Raw genomic sequence first — 15,695 nt, 5'->3', positions numbered from 1 at the left:
TCAACACATCTTGTTTATTAACTAGATACATGGTCTGCGCCATGGAGCACAGACACCTGGTCTGCGTAGTGGAGCACAGACAGCTGCACAAACAGCCGATCTGCGCCATGGAGCACAGACAGCTGGTCCACACCTTGACGCACATACAGCCGGTTTGCGTAATGGAGCACAGACAACCAGTCTGTGCCTTGACGCACAGACAGCTGGTTCGGGCCTTGACGCACTGACAGCTGGTTTGCATAGTGAAGCACAGTCAGTCTTTGCCATGATGCACTACTAGCTAGTCTGTGACACAGCCTGACAGCCTATTTGCACCCTGGAGCACAGTTAAGCCATGTTTCCACCAAGCAGACCGGTTCGGTTCGTCTCGGTATGGCACTTTTTGCGGCGTTTCCACTGACTTATCCCAGGACAGATCCCTAAAAACTGAGACAAGCCGTCCCACTTTTTGGGACCCTTCCATATGGGTGCCAGCCTGAACCGATCCGCTCTCGGAAGGTGGAGCTTCCCACTGCAGACCGTTGATTGGTCTAAAAGAATTGTCACTAACGTCCCGAGAGGGCACAGTTTTCTGTAGAAATGCAAAGGGGATCAGGCTTAACTGTACCAAACTGTGCCAAACCGTACTGAACCGACCCGGACTGCTTGGTGGAAACGCGGCTACGGACTCACTGACAGCTGGTCAGTGGTGACCCAAAGGCAACCATTCCATGTGATGGAGCACAGAGTGCTGACATGCTGTGCCTCCTACAGCAGGATCACATATCCACAGCGTTCCCTCCTCACTCACGATTACAAAATATGCTGTAACAAAAATAACTTTGCTGTGAAATAACAGGAAAATAGGAAATTTAGGAAACAAACTGATGGAGGACAAAGTGACCAATGTTGCATCTGAAGAAAGTGTTACCAGGAAGGAGCAGGGTGTTCTGTTTGGAGGTTTTTTGGCTTGAAACTTGTCACTGATCAAAGAACATTTCATTATTAAAGCATGATCGTTATTGCAACCGTGAGTGAGGAGGGAACCAGGAGCAGCTACATACGGTTCATAAAACTAATAAGATTTTCCTGCAAATTCAAGTTAAAAACATTATAAAATGAGCAACAAATATAGTTAGAGATAATTCCCATCATTTTACTTCAATCTGACTGTGATTTTCCAGTATTTTGTCACTATCGGCATAATACTTCAAAAAAAATCAAGGTTGTTATTTCACAGATCATTTCTGTACTTTTACAGTGTGTTTTTTCATGTTTCCTTTAGCACCAGGAAAATAAAGATCCTTGAACTGAATTGAAATCCATCCTGAAGCTCTCAGCTGAGCTCAGTCATGTAAATATCCTGATTCTCATGGAAATGTCCACTTCCTGCGATGACACGACAAAAGCTTCAAAACAAAATGCGACAAAGGGGGCAGAACAAAGAGGAGAGGAGACCAGAATCCTTATTTATTCACTGTGTTTGTGTCGGCGAGGCCAGATGGCACTTTACAAGTGTTCAGGGCGACCAGACTATCCACGAGTTCTGTCAAAATGATGATGAAAATGGGTTTTCTCTGCGGTCAGGGCAGTGCCATTTTACCCAGCACATTAGAGCGCGAGACCCTCCCACGGTTTCTCTGTGTGTGAACGGCCGAGCAGCAGGTTAACGCTCCCCTCGTGGAACAAGCCGCTGCCAGAGTATTAATAATTAAAGAGGCTCCGTGTCTTTTCTCTCGCATTGTTCCCCCTCGTGATGGCCATAAGCAAGTTGATTATCCTTTTCAGCGTCGACTCGGCGAGATTATCATCTGCTGCCCGCTGATACAGCGGCCATCACATAAAAGCTCGCTTCCCAGCAAACTGCATCATTGCTCTCAGGCAGCGGCAGCTTCATCAGGAAACGCCGCCATGCGCTGAGCGCCGAGCGAGCCGCTGATAATGCTCCCACACAGCGGGGGGGAATTTAGGATCACTGTTTTCTTTCTCCCTCATCAGAGTAACTGGGGCTCTGGCTTCTTGCAGGCTGTCTTAAATATCACCGTCATTATTTTCATTAACATATAATACATAATGCATACATGCACGGGGACGGAGAGAGGAATTATTTATCAGTTTGAAGACTGAGCGTGCTCAAAATGCGTCCTTTGAAGGCGAGAATAGATGTGGAAAAGGGAGAATAAACAGTGTGATCTGTTGATGTGCTTTTGAGCAAAGCGCTGAATCTATCCATTATGTTTGTTCTGACACTGACTGTGACCTCTGACCTCTGAGGCTCAACACAATAACACTTTCTCTCAGAGTGATGGGCTTTGTCTTTTATTTTGATATAAGCTACGCTACGCTGGGCTCCTGTGGGTATCAGTTACTCACGCTGATGAAACTGAGACCAGGCTGAACAAAAAGGGGTCTGCGGGTGAGGAGTCAGAGCGGGGGGACCATGAGGGTCAGGGAGTGTCAGCAGAGGTAGGAAAGGTGAGGAGGGAGGAGTTTATGTGAACTTAGAGGGAAAGAGGAAGAATAGAAGTTTTTCTCTGTGCTATGTTTTTATCGTGTCTTTTAGTCCGCGCCATATGCGCTTTTTCCATTTTTCCTGCTGTACAGCACTTTGGCACAAACTATGTTTGTATTTAAAGTGCACTATAAATAAATAAAGCTAATCAAATAGAATGAACTTTATTAACCCCTGAAGGAAAATTCAGGGTCACAGCAGCAAAACAATAAAGTATTTACTGCAAAATATTCAAGATAATAGGATATAAATTATAGATAGGATAATATAAAAAGTGTCTTTGAAAAAAAAAAATGTCCCTCTGGTGCTGGGTTAGCACGGCTAGCTTCTCCATCTTACTGGAGAAAGCTTTTACATCCCCCATAACCATTGATGGAAGGATAGGTCATTGTCCTCGCTTCCTTCTCCTCAGATCATAGGGAACACCTGTCCTAGCACAGGCTAGCATCGACATGCTACAGGCTGCTAATACATTTCAGAATCAGAATTCTTTTATTGTCATCATACCAAAAGGTGCAACGAAATTAAAGAATGGCAGCTCTTGTGGACAAACAGAAGGTGCAAAATATCAAAACATACAATAATAACACAAATAACAACATAGCACAAAATAACACAATAGAAAAAAAACAATTTAAGTTAAAATAGGAAAAATTGTGACTTTAAATAAAAATAACGACCTGGATATTGTGTTCAAAGGAGTGTTGCACTTGGTATAAAACGAAATTTCCTTATTTCACAGGATTTGGCTTCTTGCGGCGTTCATTGCAACGACAGTTCTTGGGTAGAAGCTGTTTATTTTTGTTGGTATAGCACTTTTTTAAAGTACCCCAACACTTTACAGAATGCAAAACTCACATGAAAGACACAATAACACAATAACATGATAATTTAGGCATCAACAGGTAAAAGCAATTGTAAAAAGATGAGTTTGAGCTGGGATTAAAATGTGGATAGGTCAGAGCAGTCATGAATTTTGTCAGTAAGATAGAGCAACCATGGTTGCACATAAGATCTCTGGGTGCATATCGAAGCAAAAAAAAGTAAAAACATCACAGCAAACGCAAACAGTTTGGTGTCATTGGCCGACAAATGAGACATACAAAGTAATAATAGGCTCCAAATTCAAAGAGAACCAAAAAGAGAAGAAAAAAATAAATAAATAAATAAATAAAAATAAAGAGAAAGTTGCTGCAGCAAGCAAACGTGTTATTCATCATTGTGAGTTTGTTTTAGACAGAGTAAAGAATTGCTTGGGTTAGCATGGCTAGCTAGTCCATCTTAGTGGAGACAGATCTTACATTCCCCATAACCATGGATGGATAGACAGGTCCATGTCTTCACTTCTTAGCTCACACAGCAGCACCAGCACGTCATCCTCACCTCCTTCTCCTCAGTTCATAGGGAACACCAGGCCTAGCACCAGTTAGCATCAACATGCTACGGGCTGCTAACAGGTGAAATCTCATGTGCAAACAATACTAATACTAATGCAAACATAAAAAGACACAATAACACAAAGATTTAGGCATCAACAGTTGAAAGCAATTTCAATGTGTTTGGTAACTTCATGAAAGAGCAGCGTGGCTCCTCTGGGAGTAATGACATGCTGCATGTTACCCCCCCTCCAGGGACAGCTGGCCCTGACAGAGAAACCTCTTTCATCTGCAAACTCTGCTCGCCCCTGATTCATGAAGCAAGAAACGCTGGTCACAGCCGGGCCCTTTACTCTTTATGTGGCCCTTTAATTCCAACGCCTGACCTGGCGCGGCTCTCAGAGGAGCCACGGATGGAAATGTCGCTGGCGTTTTTTTTCTAGTGTTGTCCCATTTCAGCACGGATCAGTGTCCCCCTCCTCACACATCAATTTCTCATGATCCAAACGCTCACACAGCTGCAGGGTTTATCTGCCTGCTGCTTAAAATCTTTGGGAACAAAGCCCTTCAGACATCTTTGGACATCACACTCCAGCGCTCGAGCAAACAGGGATTCCTCCTCGCGTTAGTGTTTCCCGCAGCTTTACGGCCTCTCAGTTTACGCCTTATGATGTATTTCTAGCTGAGACGTGTGCAGAAGATTTGAGCTCCAAACGAAGCGGTATCCATCCAACCCTCTGCGGGGCTTTCAAACAGCGCCCTGACTTTTATTTCCTCACGTGATCTAAAGTTGAATGGAAATGCTCCAGACAATTAATGGAGTAAATCAAAGCAAACATCTCTTTATAAATTTATAAGCATCTAATAACACGATTACTCTTTCTGCTGACATTGCATTTATTGGTTGTGTATTTCTTTGGCAAAGAAGGCCTCAGAATCACATTACAGCAGCAGAAACAGCTCCGTGCTGCGGTGTTTGGAGGCAGTCCCCGGTCGCACATTACTGAAGCACAGAGTGCAGAGGGAGATGAGGCCAAGGTGGGTTTGATAAATTCAAGGGAGCGAATGGTTGTGGAGTGACGTAACGAGGTGGACAGAGGCATGGGAAAAAGTTTGAGCGATGGTTGCTGAAGGTTGCTGTGTTTACACTTTAACGAATACACTCAGCAACATCTGTGTCATTATTAGCAATTGTCAGTTTTAACTCTTCCAGATTAAGCGTCTTCTAAATCTAAGAAGCGTCTCATTTCTGTGTTGTGTTGACAGTTTTGCAGAAAAACTGTCACGAACCAAAGAGCAGGAAACAAAAGGTGGAGGATGAAATTACAGATTTAAAGCTCCCATCTCCTGCTCCTTTCCTGCAGTTTAATCTGGATCATTGATGTCTTCATGAAATGGTAGTAACATGTTTTGGTCCAAAAAGCCAATAAATCAAGCACAGCAGCATTGTTTCCAGGCTCTCATAGCCCCTCTGTTCAGAACGCTCTGATTTAGTGGGCGTGGCCTTCATATGTAAATGAGCCACCGCTGATACCGCCCCGCTCTTCCACGTCACTGAGAGCGGCGCCACGAGCTCCGAGTGCACAATGTTTAGAAAACAGAGAAGCTCCTTTACCGTAACATTGCAGGCTAAAACAACAGGCTAACTGCAGCTAAAGTTAGCATCCTGAAGCTAACTCAGAGACAGGGGGGACACTGAGGAAAAGCTCTTCCATCTGCTCCACAGCACACAGCATTTAAAATACTCACATTTCCAGGGTCCCAGGTTTGTTGGAGGATGGTTGGTAATGCGCCTGGATTCAGGACCAGTCTATTGGCTAGCCCTCTGTTGGACTGTCCAAAGTTGGAAAAGCAGTCGGCCCTGAAGTGACTAGCACACACATGCTCAGTTTTACTGAGTGTAGCTGGAACATTTCCTGATAAATGAACTCTAGACACTCAGTCTGTCTTCTTCTGAGATGGGAAGCTTGAGCATGGAGCTATGTGGCTGTTTACAGCCAAAAACAGAGCAGTGATGGGGGGGGGGGGTTCTGCTCCGGTGGACCAATCAGTTCAGACTTGCTCCTGAATATTCAAAAAAGGGAATCGCTGGCAAACCCCAGAAATTCCAAACAGCTCGTCTTAGGTCAGGATTTAACATTCACAAGCTCTACTAAGAACAGGTTTGGTCATTAAATATCACATTTTGTGGGCTGGGAGGAAAGACAAAGACCCACAAATTTAACTAAAAGACTTAATTAAGTGATTTTTGCATAATATGGGACCTTTAACAAAAACTGTTTTATTGAACTAAACTCAAAATACCAGAATCCAAAGTTTGAATCCAAAACTTTTACAAGAGAAACAAAACTCAAACCACTGGAAAACTCACTAGAAGTTCGACACAGACTGAAAGAAAAACAAGACAAGAATCTTAAAGAATAAACACAAAGAAACTGAAGACACACACAAAAAACAAACTAAACTAAACTCTGAACTCAAACCAAAAACCATTTCCCAACAAAAACCTTCACATACTCCATAAACCCCTGACGTTCTCCTCTGTTCCTATCTGCCTCGTGGTCTTGCTCCTGTTCTAATAAAAATGTGAAGCCCGTATGTGAAGATGAAGCTTAATTAAGGAATAATGTTTTCATTCAGGACATTTTGTTCAGTGAGATTTTCTTTAAAAGTGTAATTAAATTGGAAAGCCTCGGGGCCGTCATCGTATCATATTACAGCTGTAATTCAGGAGCCAGGACTGAGACGAGAGCGCGGCTCTCTGCACCGACTGCTGGATTTAAATCGAATGGTTCTTAACGTACATGAAATTAATTAAATCAGAGCAGAAATATCTTCTTCACAAACCTGGGCCACCCATGACCCATAAATTCAACCCAGAGATTTAATAGAAATAATATTAAACGCACGTGTCAACCTGGAAGTGTTTGTATGCAGTTGTTAGGCTGAAGAAAGCAAACTGAGCTGTCAGTGAAAAATACTGTTCAGAAAATAATCTGACACCTGTTTAATTTGTTAATTAAAGAAAATGATGAAGGTGCTGTCACTTTATGTTGGTTTGCTCAGAAACTGAGAAGTTCTTTTTAACTCTTTTAGGTTTTTTATGTCAAACCATCAGCCTGCGTTCAGAGGTGATGTCTACGGTGGCTGGTAGGTGTCAGCTGATTTACAAAAGCTCCAACAAAACAGAAGGTAAGAGGACAGTTTTCCTAACCGACACAGAAAAGTTGCGAAAGTAAGTGAATGAGTGAGCTAAGATAAATAAAGCTCTAATGCTAACGTTATAGCTTCATGAAGCTAAATATAAGATGACCTTTTTTTCCAGTAAATAAAGAAATGTAAGTTCTTTGGAGGATATCGCAAAGTAAGACTCCTACTAGGCTTTTTTATGGATGAAATTTAAGAGAATACCATTTTGAAACTTTTCTGTGACTTTTGAGATAACTGACCTGAACTTTCATTCTGTTGTAGCTTTTTCACGTGTTTTTTGCTTTTACATTCTTGTTGTAGCTTTTGCATCAGTGTCTATGCTTTGGCATTTGTGTTTTTTTCTTTTGCATTTGGAATGTAGCTTTTGCATTTGTAATGTCACTTCTGCATTGGTGTTTTTGCTTTTGCATTCTTATTGTAGATTTTGTATTCGGGTTGTAGCTTTTGCATAAGTGGTTTTTGCTCTACCATTTTTATAGTAGCTTTTGCATTTGTGTTGTAGTTTTTGCATTGTGTTTTTGCTTTTGCAGTAGTGTTTTTACTTTTGCATTTGTGTTGAAGCTTTTGCATTGGTGTTTTTCCTTTTGCAATAGTGTTTTCGCTTTTGCATTCGCACTATAGCTTTTGCATTTGTGTTGTAGCTTTTGCATTTCAGTGTAGTTTTTACATTTCTGTGTATGTGTTCTTTCATTCTTGCTGTAGCTTTTGCATTGTTATGTTTATTCTTTTGCATATGTGGCTTTTGTATTTGCAGTTTTTGCTCTTGCATTTGTTTTGTGCTATTGCATTCTGTTTATGCGCTCTTGCATTTGGTTTGTGAAAATTGTCTGTCACCCACTGGCCACTGTAGATGTGAAGGGTCGGGGTCAAAAAACAGGGGTAAAAAGGTCTGTTCGCTGTGTTTTTGTTGTGAAGGACCTGATGCGTCTAAAGGGAAATAATCTTTAAAAAGTTCATCACCAGGAAGAGTAAAGTTGTCGAGCAGAAGACAGAGACCTGGTTTATTCATGGAAGCAACAAACAAACATAAACAAAAAGAGCATTTAGCAGCTTCAGTTTCTCCATGTCAGAGCTCGTCTGCTATCTTCTGTTTTCTCTTTAGGTACTAAAAGCTAATGGCTCAAGCTAACGCTTCCTTTTTCATGCATTGGTCACTTTTTCAAACCCTTGGGACTCCAGGACTCGAGGATGTGGCTGCAGTTGTTTTCCTTTTAACGCCTGAGCTAATGTAATTGCTCATTAGCGCTCTGACTGCAGATGTAAACACACCAGAACAAACTTCTTCTTTACCTCGGCAGAGTTTACACATTCTCACACAGATATCTGCTGGAAAACACTTGTTTCCATTTGTGAAGTGGTTTGTTGTGATTATTTTATGATTCTGCACATTTTCTGCAGATTATAGTACAGATTCAGTCGTTGCAGAGCTAATGTGGCGTCTAACCTTCGGCCAAGCGATGTGATGATGCAGTTTGTGCTCCTGGACTGATGAGTGTCAGAGCTGTGACAGTCTGTGTGATGCTAACTGAGGCAGAGCTGCTAAATGCATGAACGAGAGGCCAAGTTCAGGCCTGTTTGCTGAGCGGGTGGAATAGCACAACACAAGCCCTGCTGCTTTAAACGCTCTGTGAGCAGCTACAGAAAATAATCCCTGCAGCCAGGTTGCAGGTGCAGCCCCCAGGCCACGGTTAACTCAGTCAATCTGAAAAACATCGATCAAAGGTGCACGGGCCCAGAGAGGTGTGCCAGGGATCCCGTACAGCCCTGCCTCTGCGGGGTTATCTCTCTGAGATTTAACCAAGGGAGAAAAGTGGTTAAATAAGAGGATTAATCCAGAAAAAGGAAGCATTATGCCTTTAAAATCGGACTTACCGCTCATACTGTTGCACAAGCCAAAAAATAAACACTTGCAGAAACAAAATCCTCCTCAAATGCCAACTGTGGCGAGGATTATTTGTAAAGACGGCGGCTAAGTGCTGCACACAAGAGTCCAGACGAGACCAAATCTGCGAGATGGAAGCGATCATATTTCAAAATATGCTACAGGGATGTCATTAGCCCCAAATCTGACTCGTGTGGTCGTTTGAATTTCTAATCATCCCAACATCTCATGTGACTCGACAGAGACGGTTTCAGTGATTTAACATTATTATCATTATCCACTTTAGCTTTCCAAAGCAGTAGATCCAACATGTTCCTCCCTGCCTGGCTGCAATAAGACCAACAATAAGATATCCCATGGATTAAAGAGGTTATTACTCAACCTTTAAGCACAATTAAAGGAAATCATTAAGTTTAATGAAATACTGGAGTGCTGCTCACTTCCTCAAAGGTTTCTCTCATTACGATGGCCCCACAAGGTCAAGACGCCGTGATTGGGCTCTGCTCTCTTTATGAGTTTGGCCTCTCTCATTAGACTTCTTTTCCACGGGGGACGCGTTAGTCCCACAACTCACTGTGAGCTCAGGAGGGATGGAGGACTACGGGAGCTCACCCTGACAGAAACGACGCTGGATGCTCGTGTTGATGGCTCACTTTCCTCTCACGAGCTGCTGATCATTCTGTGGGATGAAGCGTCCAGCGTTTCTTGGCTGTATTCTGAGAAATAAAAGGCTGAGCAGGGACTCCTCCACAAATTGAATTATGTTTCCATTCTGACAGCACCTGCATCCTGTTGGCAAGACTTTCAACACCAAGATCAATAGAAAACCTAAATCCCCGTTCAAAAAAAGAAGGAAAAAACAGCCTGTTTGTCCAGCAGCCCAGTTTAGATTCAGATTCCTGATAAACATAATTGCGCGGATGCTCCTTGATGGAGGCGGCTTGATCCAGAGCCGAGTAAACTCATTAAGAATGGAGGAATAATCCAATGCCAATATTAGGTGCTCAGAGCAGCCGGCCTGGATCAGCGCGACTGAAGGTCACCCCCCTCAATCAGCTCTGCTGGTTATCATGTCGGTCCAGAAACCAGGACTCACAAGGGTTTCAGAGCCAATCAGTGACTTAACCTCTGACTCTTATTCTACTAAACAACAGGAAGTGTGTGAAGTCATTTGGGTGAGAAAACACATCATTTCTGAAAACAAAGTAATGAAAATAGTAGGAATGGATTAAAGATTAGATAAAGTTTGGTATGAGTTCAAATTGTAACCTGATAGGTCATCAGTGGTGGAGTTGCTTTTCACAATAGCATATTAGATTCATTTAACCACCAATGCCTTAATATACATGATTGATATGGAGCAAATAACAAAAAATGATGATTTAAGCGATATCATCTATATATGTTATCAGATTGAAATATTCTGTGAAAAAAATATTTTTTGGGATTAATTAGATTTTGCTTGTCACTGATATTTTGCAATTTTTTTATCTAATTTTTTTGATAAACTTTTGAATTTCTTTGACATTTTTGCATTTTTAAAGCATCATTTTTTTTGCATTTTTTTTTAATTTCCTAATTTTTGGTGTCTCAAATTATCTGCATTTTTTTTGCGTTTCTTTCTTTTAATTTTTTTAAACTTTTTTTATTTTTGCATTTTCTTATTTCCTTTTTTTGACATTTCAAAGTTTTTACAATTTTTTTTATTTTTAATTTTTGCATTTTCTAGTTTTGTATTTTTGATGCATCAAAGTTTTTGCAATTTTTTGGATTTTTTTCATTTTTTCTTTTTTTATTTTCTAATTTGCCTGAAAAATCAAAGTTGTTGCAATTTTTCCACATTTTTTATTTTGAAAATTTTTAAAACTGAAATTTTATTTTATTTTATTTTTTTTTTTTCAATTTAAAATTGTTTTTTTTGAATTTTCTATTTCATACAAAAATTATTTTTCTGGTTTCATGTTTAGGTCTAAAAACATGTTTTTATTCTCACACGTCACAGCTGAATGACAGGGGTTCATTCTAATTGGCTGTTTCAGGTTTCATGTGTGAAACACACTGCCTCCTATGGGTTTGGCATGCTTTCAGCAGCACTTTTTTGCAGATTTGCCCTGTTACATGCAGACCAAAGTGCTTTTACAAACTCAGAATCACGAGGAGTCAGAACACAGTTACCAATTTTGTGGGGTATAAAGAAAAGTTATACAATGCAAAGTGTTATATATTTTTGTTTTTAGGTAGTTATAGATAAAGTAACGATATTACTTTAAAAAGAGTAACGAGTACTGCAAAATATGTTGTTTTTTTGCCAAGAGCCTTAAGATGATAAATTCATATCGATGTACAGATCCCAGTATGCATGTGTTAGCTGCATGCAAGACTGCAAATAATCGCCCAGTTAAATAATTACACCATGAAAGGGACACAGGTGCAGATTACGTCATAATTAAAGGAACCTCCTGGAAAACACCATCAAACAAACTTGAACTGAGCATGCCCGCACCATTTGCCAGCATTAAACCTGGCAAATGGTGTGACTGAGAAAAGATTAAAAAAAAGTTCTTTTTTAGCTGGAGAAATGTAGATTTTATTTCAAGAAAACACAAACAGCAGTTATCAGCCAGCCAATCATGTAAACAAAGAGAAAGAGAAAGTTTGGCGATCTTGCCGTTAACCTGGCTCATGCATACCCCTTATCAATTCTTTATTTGCCGTTAGTACAAGAAAGGATTGAGTTTAAATCACCGTTTATTTCTGAATCCCTCAGACCGAGAACCTGCTGCATGAAGTTCAGACTTTCTGACACCTCTTTCAAACAGCATCTTTTCTGAATTTGTTGCCTGGTGAGTGAGTCCATCCATGAGCAGAGAAATGTCCTCTTCTCTGGTGTTAACCTTATTTTTGAGCTGGCAAAAGCCAAAGCTCCTCCAGGTCTCACAGAGCACCTCCTGGTCTCCTCTAAATGTCGGCGCTGACGGACAGTTATCCCTTCATGAAAAGATGAGATAATTCTGTGAGAGCATGCAGAAACATGGAGAGAAACCCTGAATGCTTCATCATATTGCAGCGGTTATTGAATAAACAGGATGAGCTCTAAAAGGAGCCCTCAGAGTCTGATTTCCATCCTTTCTGAAACGTCGGCAGAACTGCCAGATTTAATTCTCCTCCCCAGCTGAGGCCTCCTGCTGCCAGCTGTGAGACAGTGACAAGACAGACGGAGCAGCAACGTGCCAGGCTCCAAATCTCATAAATAAGTTCATGTTTACATATTTGATGAAAATAATTTAAGATGATCTCACAGGGGAAATTACAGCCAAGCCGCCTCGTAGTTTACTAAAGTGAAGTTGGCAGGAAAACATTTAAAGCGTGTCCAAATGTTTCTTTTCCCCAAAGCTGTGGTTGAACGTAATCCTGATGTCTTTCTGATTAGTACGGGAACTCTTGGCCTCAGACGGTTGTTGTCTGTAAAGCACTGACTGCTAATTAACAGGACAAACAATGTTTTTGTCATGGCTGTCACGCTGTGTCAAAGCTGAGGCGAGATAACAAATGAGCTCCTCCAGGATGACGATGATTTAATACTCTGATCGTGCACGGCTGAACGGGAATCCAACAGGTTCCCGACAAAATGATTGAGCTGCTGAGTCAGTGCGTAAATCAGTGACAGAGAGGATGGATCTGTGACCGAGCAAAGGGCGACAGGGGACGCTCTAACGGCCAGGCGAGGTGGGGAAAGATGGATGCTGGGTGAAGAGCAACAGGTGAGAAAACGGCTTCATCATCAGGGAGAGTCGACCAGAGAGGGGGTCTGAGAAACTTCAGGTTCATGATCAAATCAAAGAGTCCAACTATCACCAGACTTGGGTCCTGAGGCTGGATTATGGTTAGAATACAATAGAAAACACTTTATTTATCCTTGAGGAGAAATTCAGGAGGCGTCACAGCAGCAATCAAGAAAACCAAAGTAAGAAAGTGTATAGAAAGTGTAAAAAGCTCCATAAGAAAATAGATGCTGACAGCTTGTCCATCATTGTCCAGTCAGCCAGCCTCCACCTCCACAGGGTCCAGGACTGAGCTTCTTCAGCAGTCTGTTCAGTCTCTGTCTCCTGATGTTAGCTCTGTTAGCCATGTCTGTGAATAGCATGATGCTACTTTTCCCTCTGGTATTCCCTCTGTTGCTGGGTTAGCACAGCTAGCTCGTCCATCTTATTGGAGATAGATCTTACGTTCCCAATAACGATGGATGGAAGGACAGATCCGTGTCGTCACTACCAGCGTTATCCTTACCTTGTGGGGAAACATCTGGCCTAGCACCAGTTAGCATTGACCTGCTACAGGCTGCTAACAGCTGATTTTATATGTAAACAATGCAGCCATGATTACATGTAGGCTCTCCAGAGAAACACAGGAGAAAAAGTAATAAAAGTATCACTGAAGACAAAACCAGTCCAGTGTCCACAACCAAGAAATGAGCCATACAAAGGGATTATTCACTCTAAATACAATGATGCAAAAATAGAGGATGTTAAGATTGTGAGCTTGCCCAATCAGAAGCATGGCTCAGGTCACGCCCTATAGCGTGAGAACTCAAAGCCTCCATCACTTCCAATAAAGCTGCAAAAGCTGATTCCTTTCACAAATCGGTTTGTGGACCGTGCCGGGGGCGGGGCTCCTACATCTTTCTTTTCTTTTCTTTTTTTTTTTCTATAGCACATTTTAAAAACAGACCAACATCTCCAAAGTGCTATACAAAAGCAACAAAATAAAGGCAGATACACAAAGCTCTGCGAGCTCCATAAAATAAAAACGTGAATTAAGATCCAGAGCCAGTGCAAAGAAGCTAAAATTGGGGTGATCATCATCCGTCCTCACAGAGCCATGTGGACCTTGGGCATGCATCAAGTATAACCAAGTTTAAAGGCCCATTTCTCCTCTCTTTACGTACAAAAATGTATCCATGCTTTTCAAACGATGTTAGCATCACTGCTCTCAGACTTCCATGCATCCTTTATGTTGACATTGCTGTTAACCAATGCGTCCATTGGGCAACAGCAAGACGAAAACAGAGGCAGCGTTGTAGAAGGTGGTGGTTGTTAAATACATCAGGAAAGTTTGAGCAGAAATACAGATGAATTGAACCCAGAGCACAGACAGAAGTCTCCGTCCGAATTCAGATCCATATTTAACGTTGAGACTGATTAGTAAACGTCTGCAAACTCACGCAAACCTGACGACTGATCAAAACAAACTGTTGCACTCACCTTCAGACCTCAAACATCAAACTTTATTCAGCCTTGTGTATTTTTTCTCACATGAAATAAAAACAAATCCCATTATTTAGATTTTTATTGAACCAAACAGTCGTTTGAAATCTCTCCCTGACCTTTACTCTGAAAGAACGGCTATCCCTCATGAAACAATAGCACCACCATATCAAACAACCGCTTGAAGTAGTATGACTTTATCATATTGTGTTGTGTTTTTCCACTCCAGGTAAAAAAACAACACTTATCTCTGCTCTGAGTGTTCATCTCGCCTTGTTTTGTACAGATTTAACTGCTCTAAAAAATGAAAACACCCACTCTCCTCTCCTTTAGCTGGTGCAGCTCTGGGACTATTCCCTCGCCGAACTGTTTTTAGGACACACACAAAAACATCTTTAGCCTCAGGTGCTTCATGCCATGAACGATGAAAGTTTAGGGGAACGAACTGACGGGTAGGAACGCATTAATCCACCAGAGAGAGGCGGGATGCAGAGTTTGAAAAACTGTGTTTGTACTTTTCAAAGTTTCCAGGATCACACAACAGGAGCACTTGATTAGAGTATTGTTTTTAAGCCAGCTCTCTGTAATTTTCTCCTGTTGGTGCCATATTCACACTTTGATAACAATGGAGGGGAAAGTGTGGTTAATACATCAAAACACGGAGCGGAGGCAGAGCGATAAAAGAAGCAATTATCGCCGTCATGTCGTTCATCGAGCTTTATTGTCGCTTTCCAGCATGCACGCCTGTTATTGATATCTCTATCCACCTTTATCCTTATTACACTCAGAGTAATGGCCTCCTGACATGCGGGAACGCACGGCATCATGGGAGCGCGGTGCTAAACAAAGTGTTCATGAGCTCTCACCGCGATCCTCCGGGAGATTTTCTGCTATGACAGATTCAAGTCGCTCCTCGCAGAGACAGGAAGCTATTAGCTTTAGCCGCGCTTTGATCATGTGCAACAGATCCCCAGTGAGGAGGTGTTTGTGGTGGAAGTGAAAGGGACACCACCTCCAACAAGGTGCCTTTGTGCACCACACACACACACACTCACACACACACATATCTGAAGCTGCTCTGGGACCAGCATGAGTACTTTCCAAGAGCCGGCGCAACAACTGAATTGATCAACATAATGATACACTCATCTGAGTCACCTTCGCTTATTGCCGTGTGCTCAAGGCTCACAAGCGGAGGCAGAAGTGCTTTGGAGTTTTATTTGTTTACCCTGGATTTCGCCTCTCAGGCTGCAGGCTGATATGCTTTAATGCTTTAACCTGAGAGTGTTCAAAACGGAGCCAACAGCCTCTTTTATCTATTACGTGTGGCTAATAAGTTAGGCTAACAGCACTTGTGGGACTAACAGTCTGCACTTAGCTCTAATTCAGTGTGTGATGTTCTATCTTATTACTTAGCGTTCCTGTTTTATTAAAGGGAGCGGGGTATGGTGGGGGGGATGCAGCAGTATATG

The 15,695-nt window shown here is 41.8% G+C and overlaps 1 protein-coding gene across 1 annotated transcript in view; it reads left to right on the top strand.

The window, feature by feature from the left end:
* Positions 1–6,967: 6,967 nt before the first annotated feature.
* The window catches only part of nudt1 (nudix (nucleoside diphosphate linked moiety X)-type motif 1), a 63,171-nt gene continuing 54,443 nt past the window's right edge, over positions 6,968–15,695 (top strand). The window contains exon 1 of the mRNA XM_074697063.1: positions 6,968–7,017. Coding sequence (XP_074553164.1) covers positions 7,002–7,017 — 16 coding nt within the window. The 5' untranslated portion in view covers positions 6,968–7,001. The remainder of the gene's footprint in view (positions 7,018–15,695) is intronic.

The sequence above is a fragment of the Halichoeres trimaculatus genome, unplaced genomic scaffold, assembly GCF_033239565.1.
Source record: "Halichoeres trimaculatus isolate MK-OKI-2021-1 unplaced genomic scaffold, fHalTri1.1 fHalTri1_scaffold_20, whole genome shotgun sequence".
NCBI lineage: Eukaryota > Metazoa > Chordata > Actinopteri > Labriformes > Labridae > Halichoeres > Halichoeres trimaculatus.
This window is presented reverse-complemented; position numbering and strand designations above follow the sequence as displayed.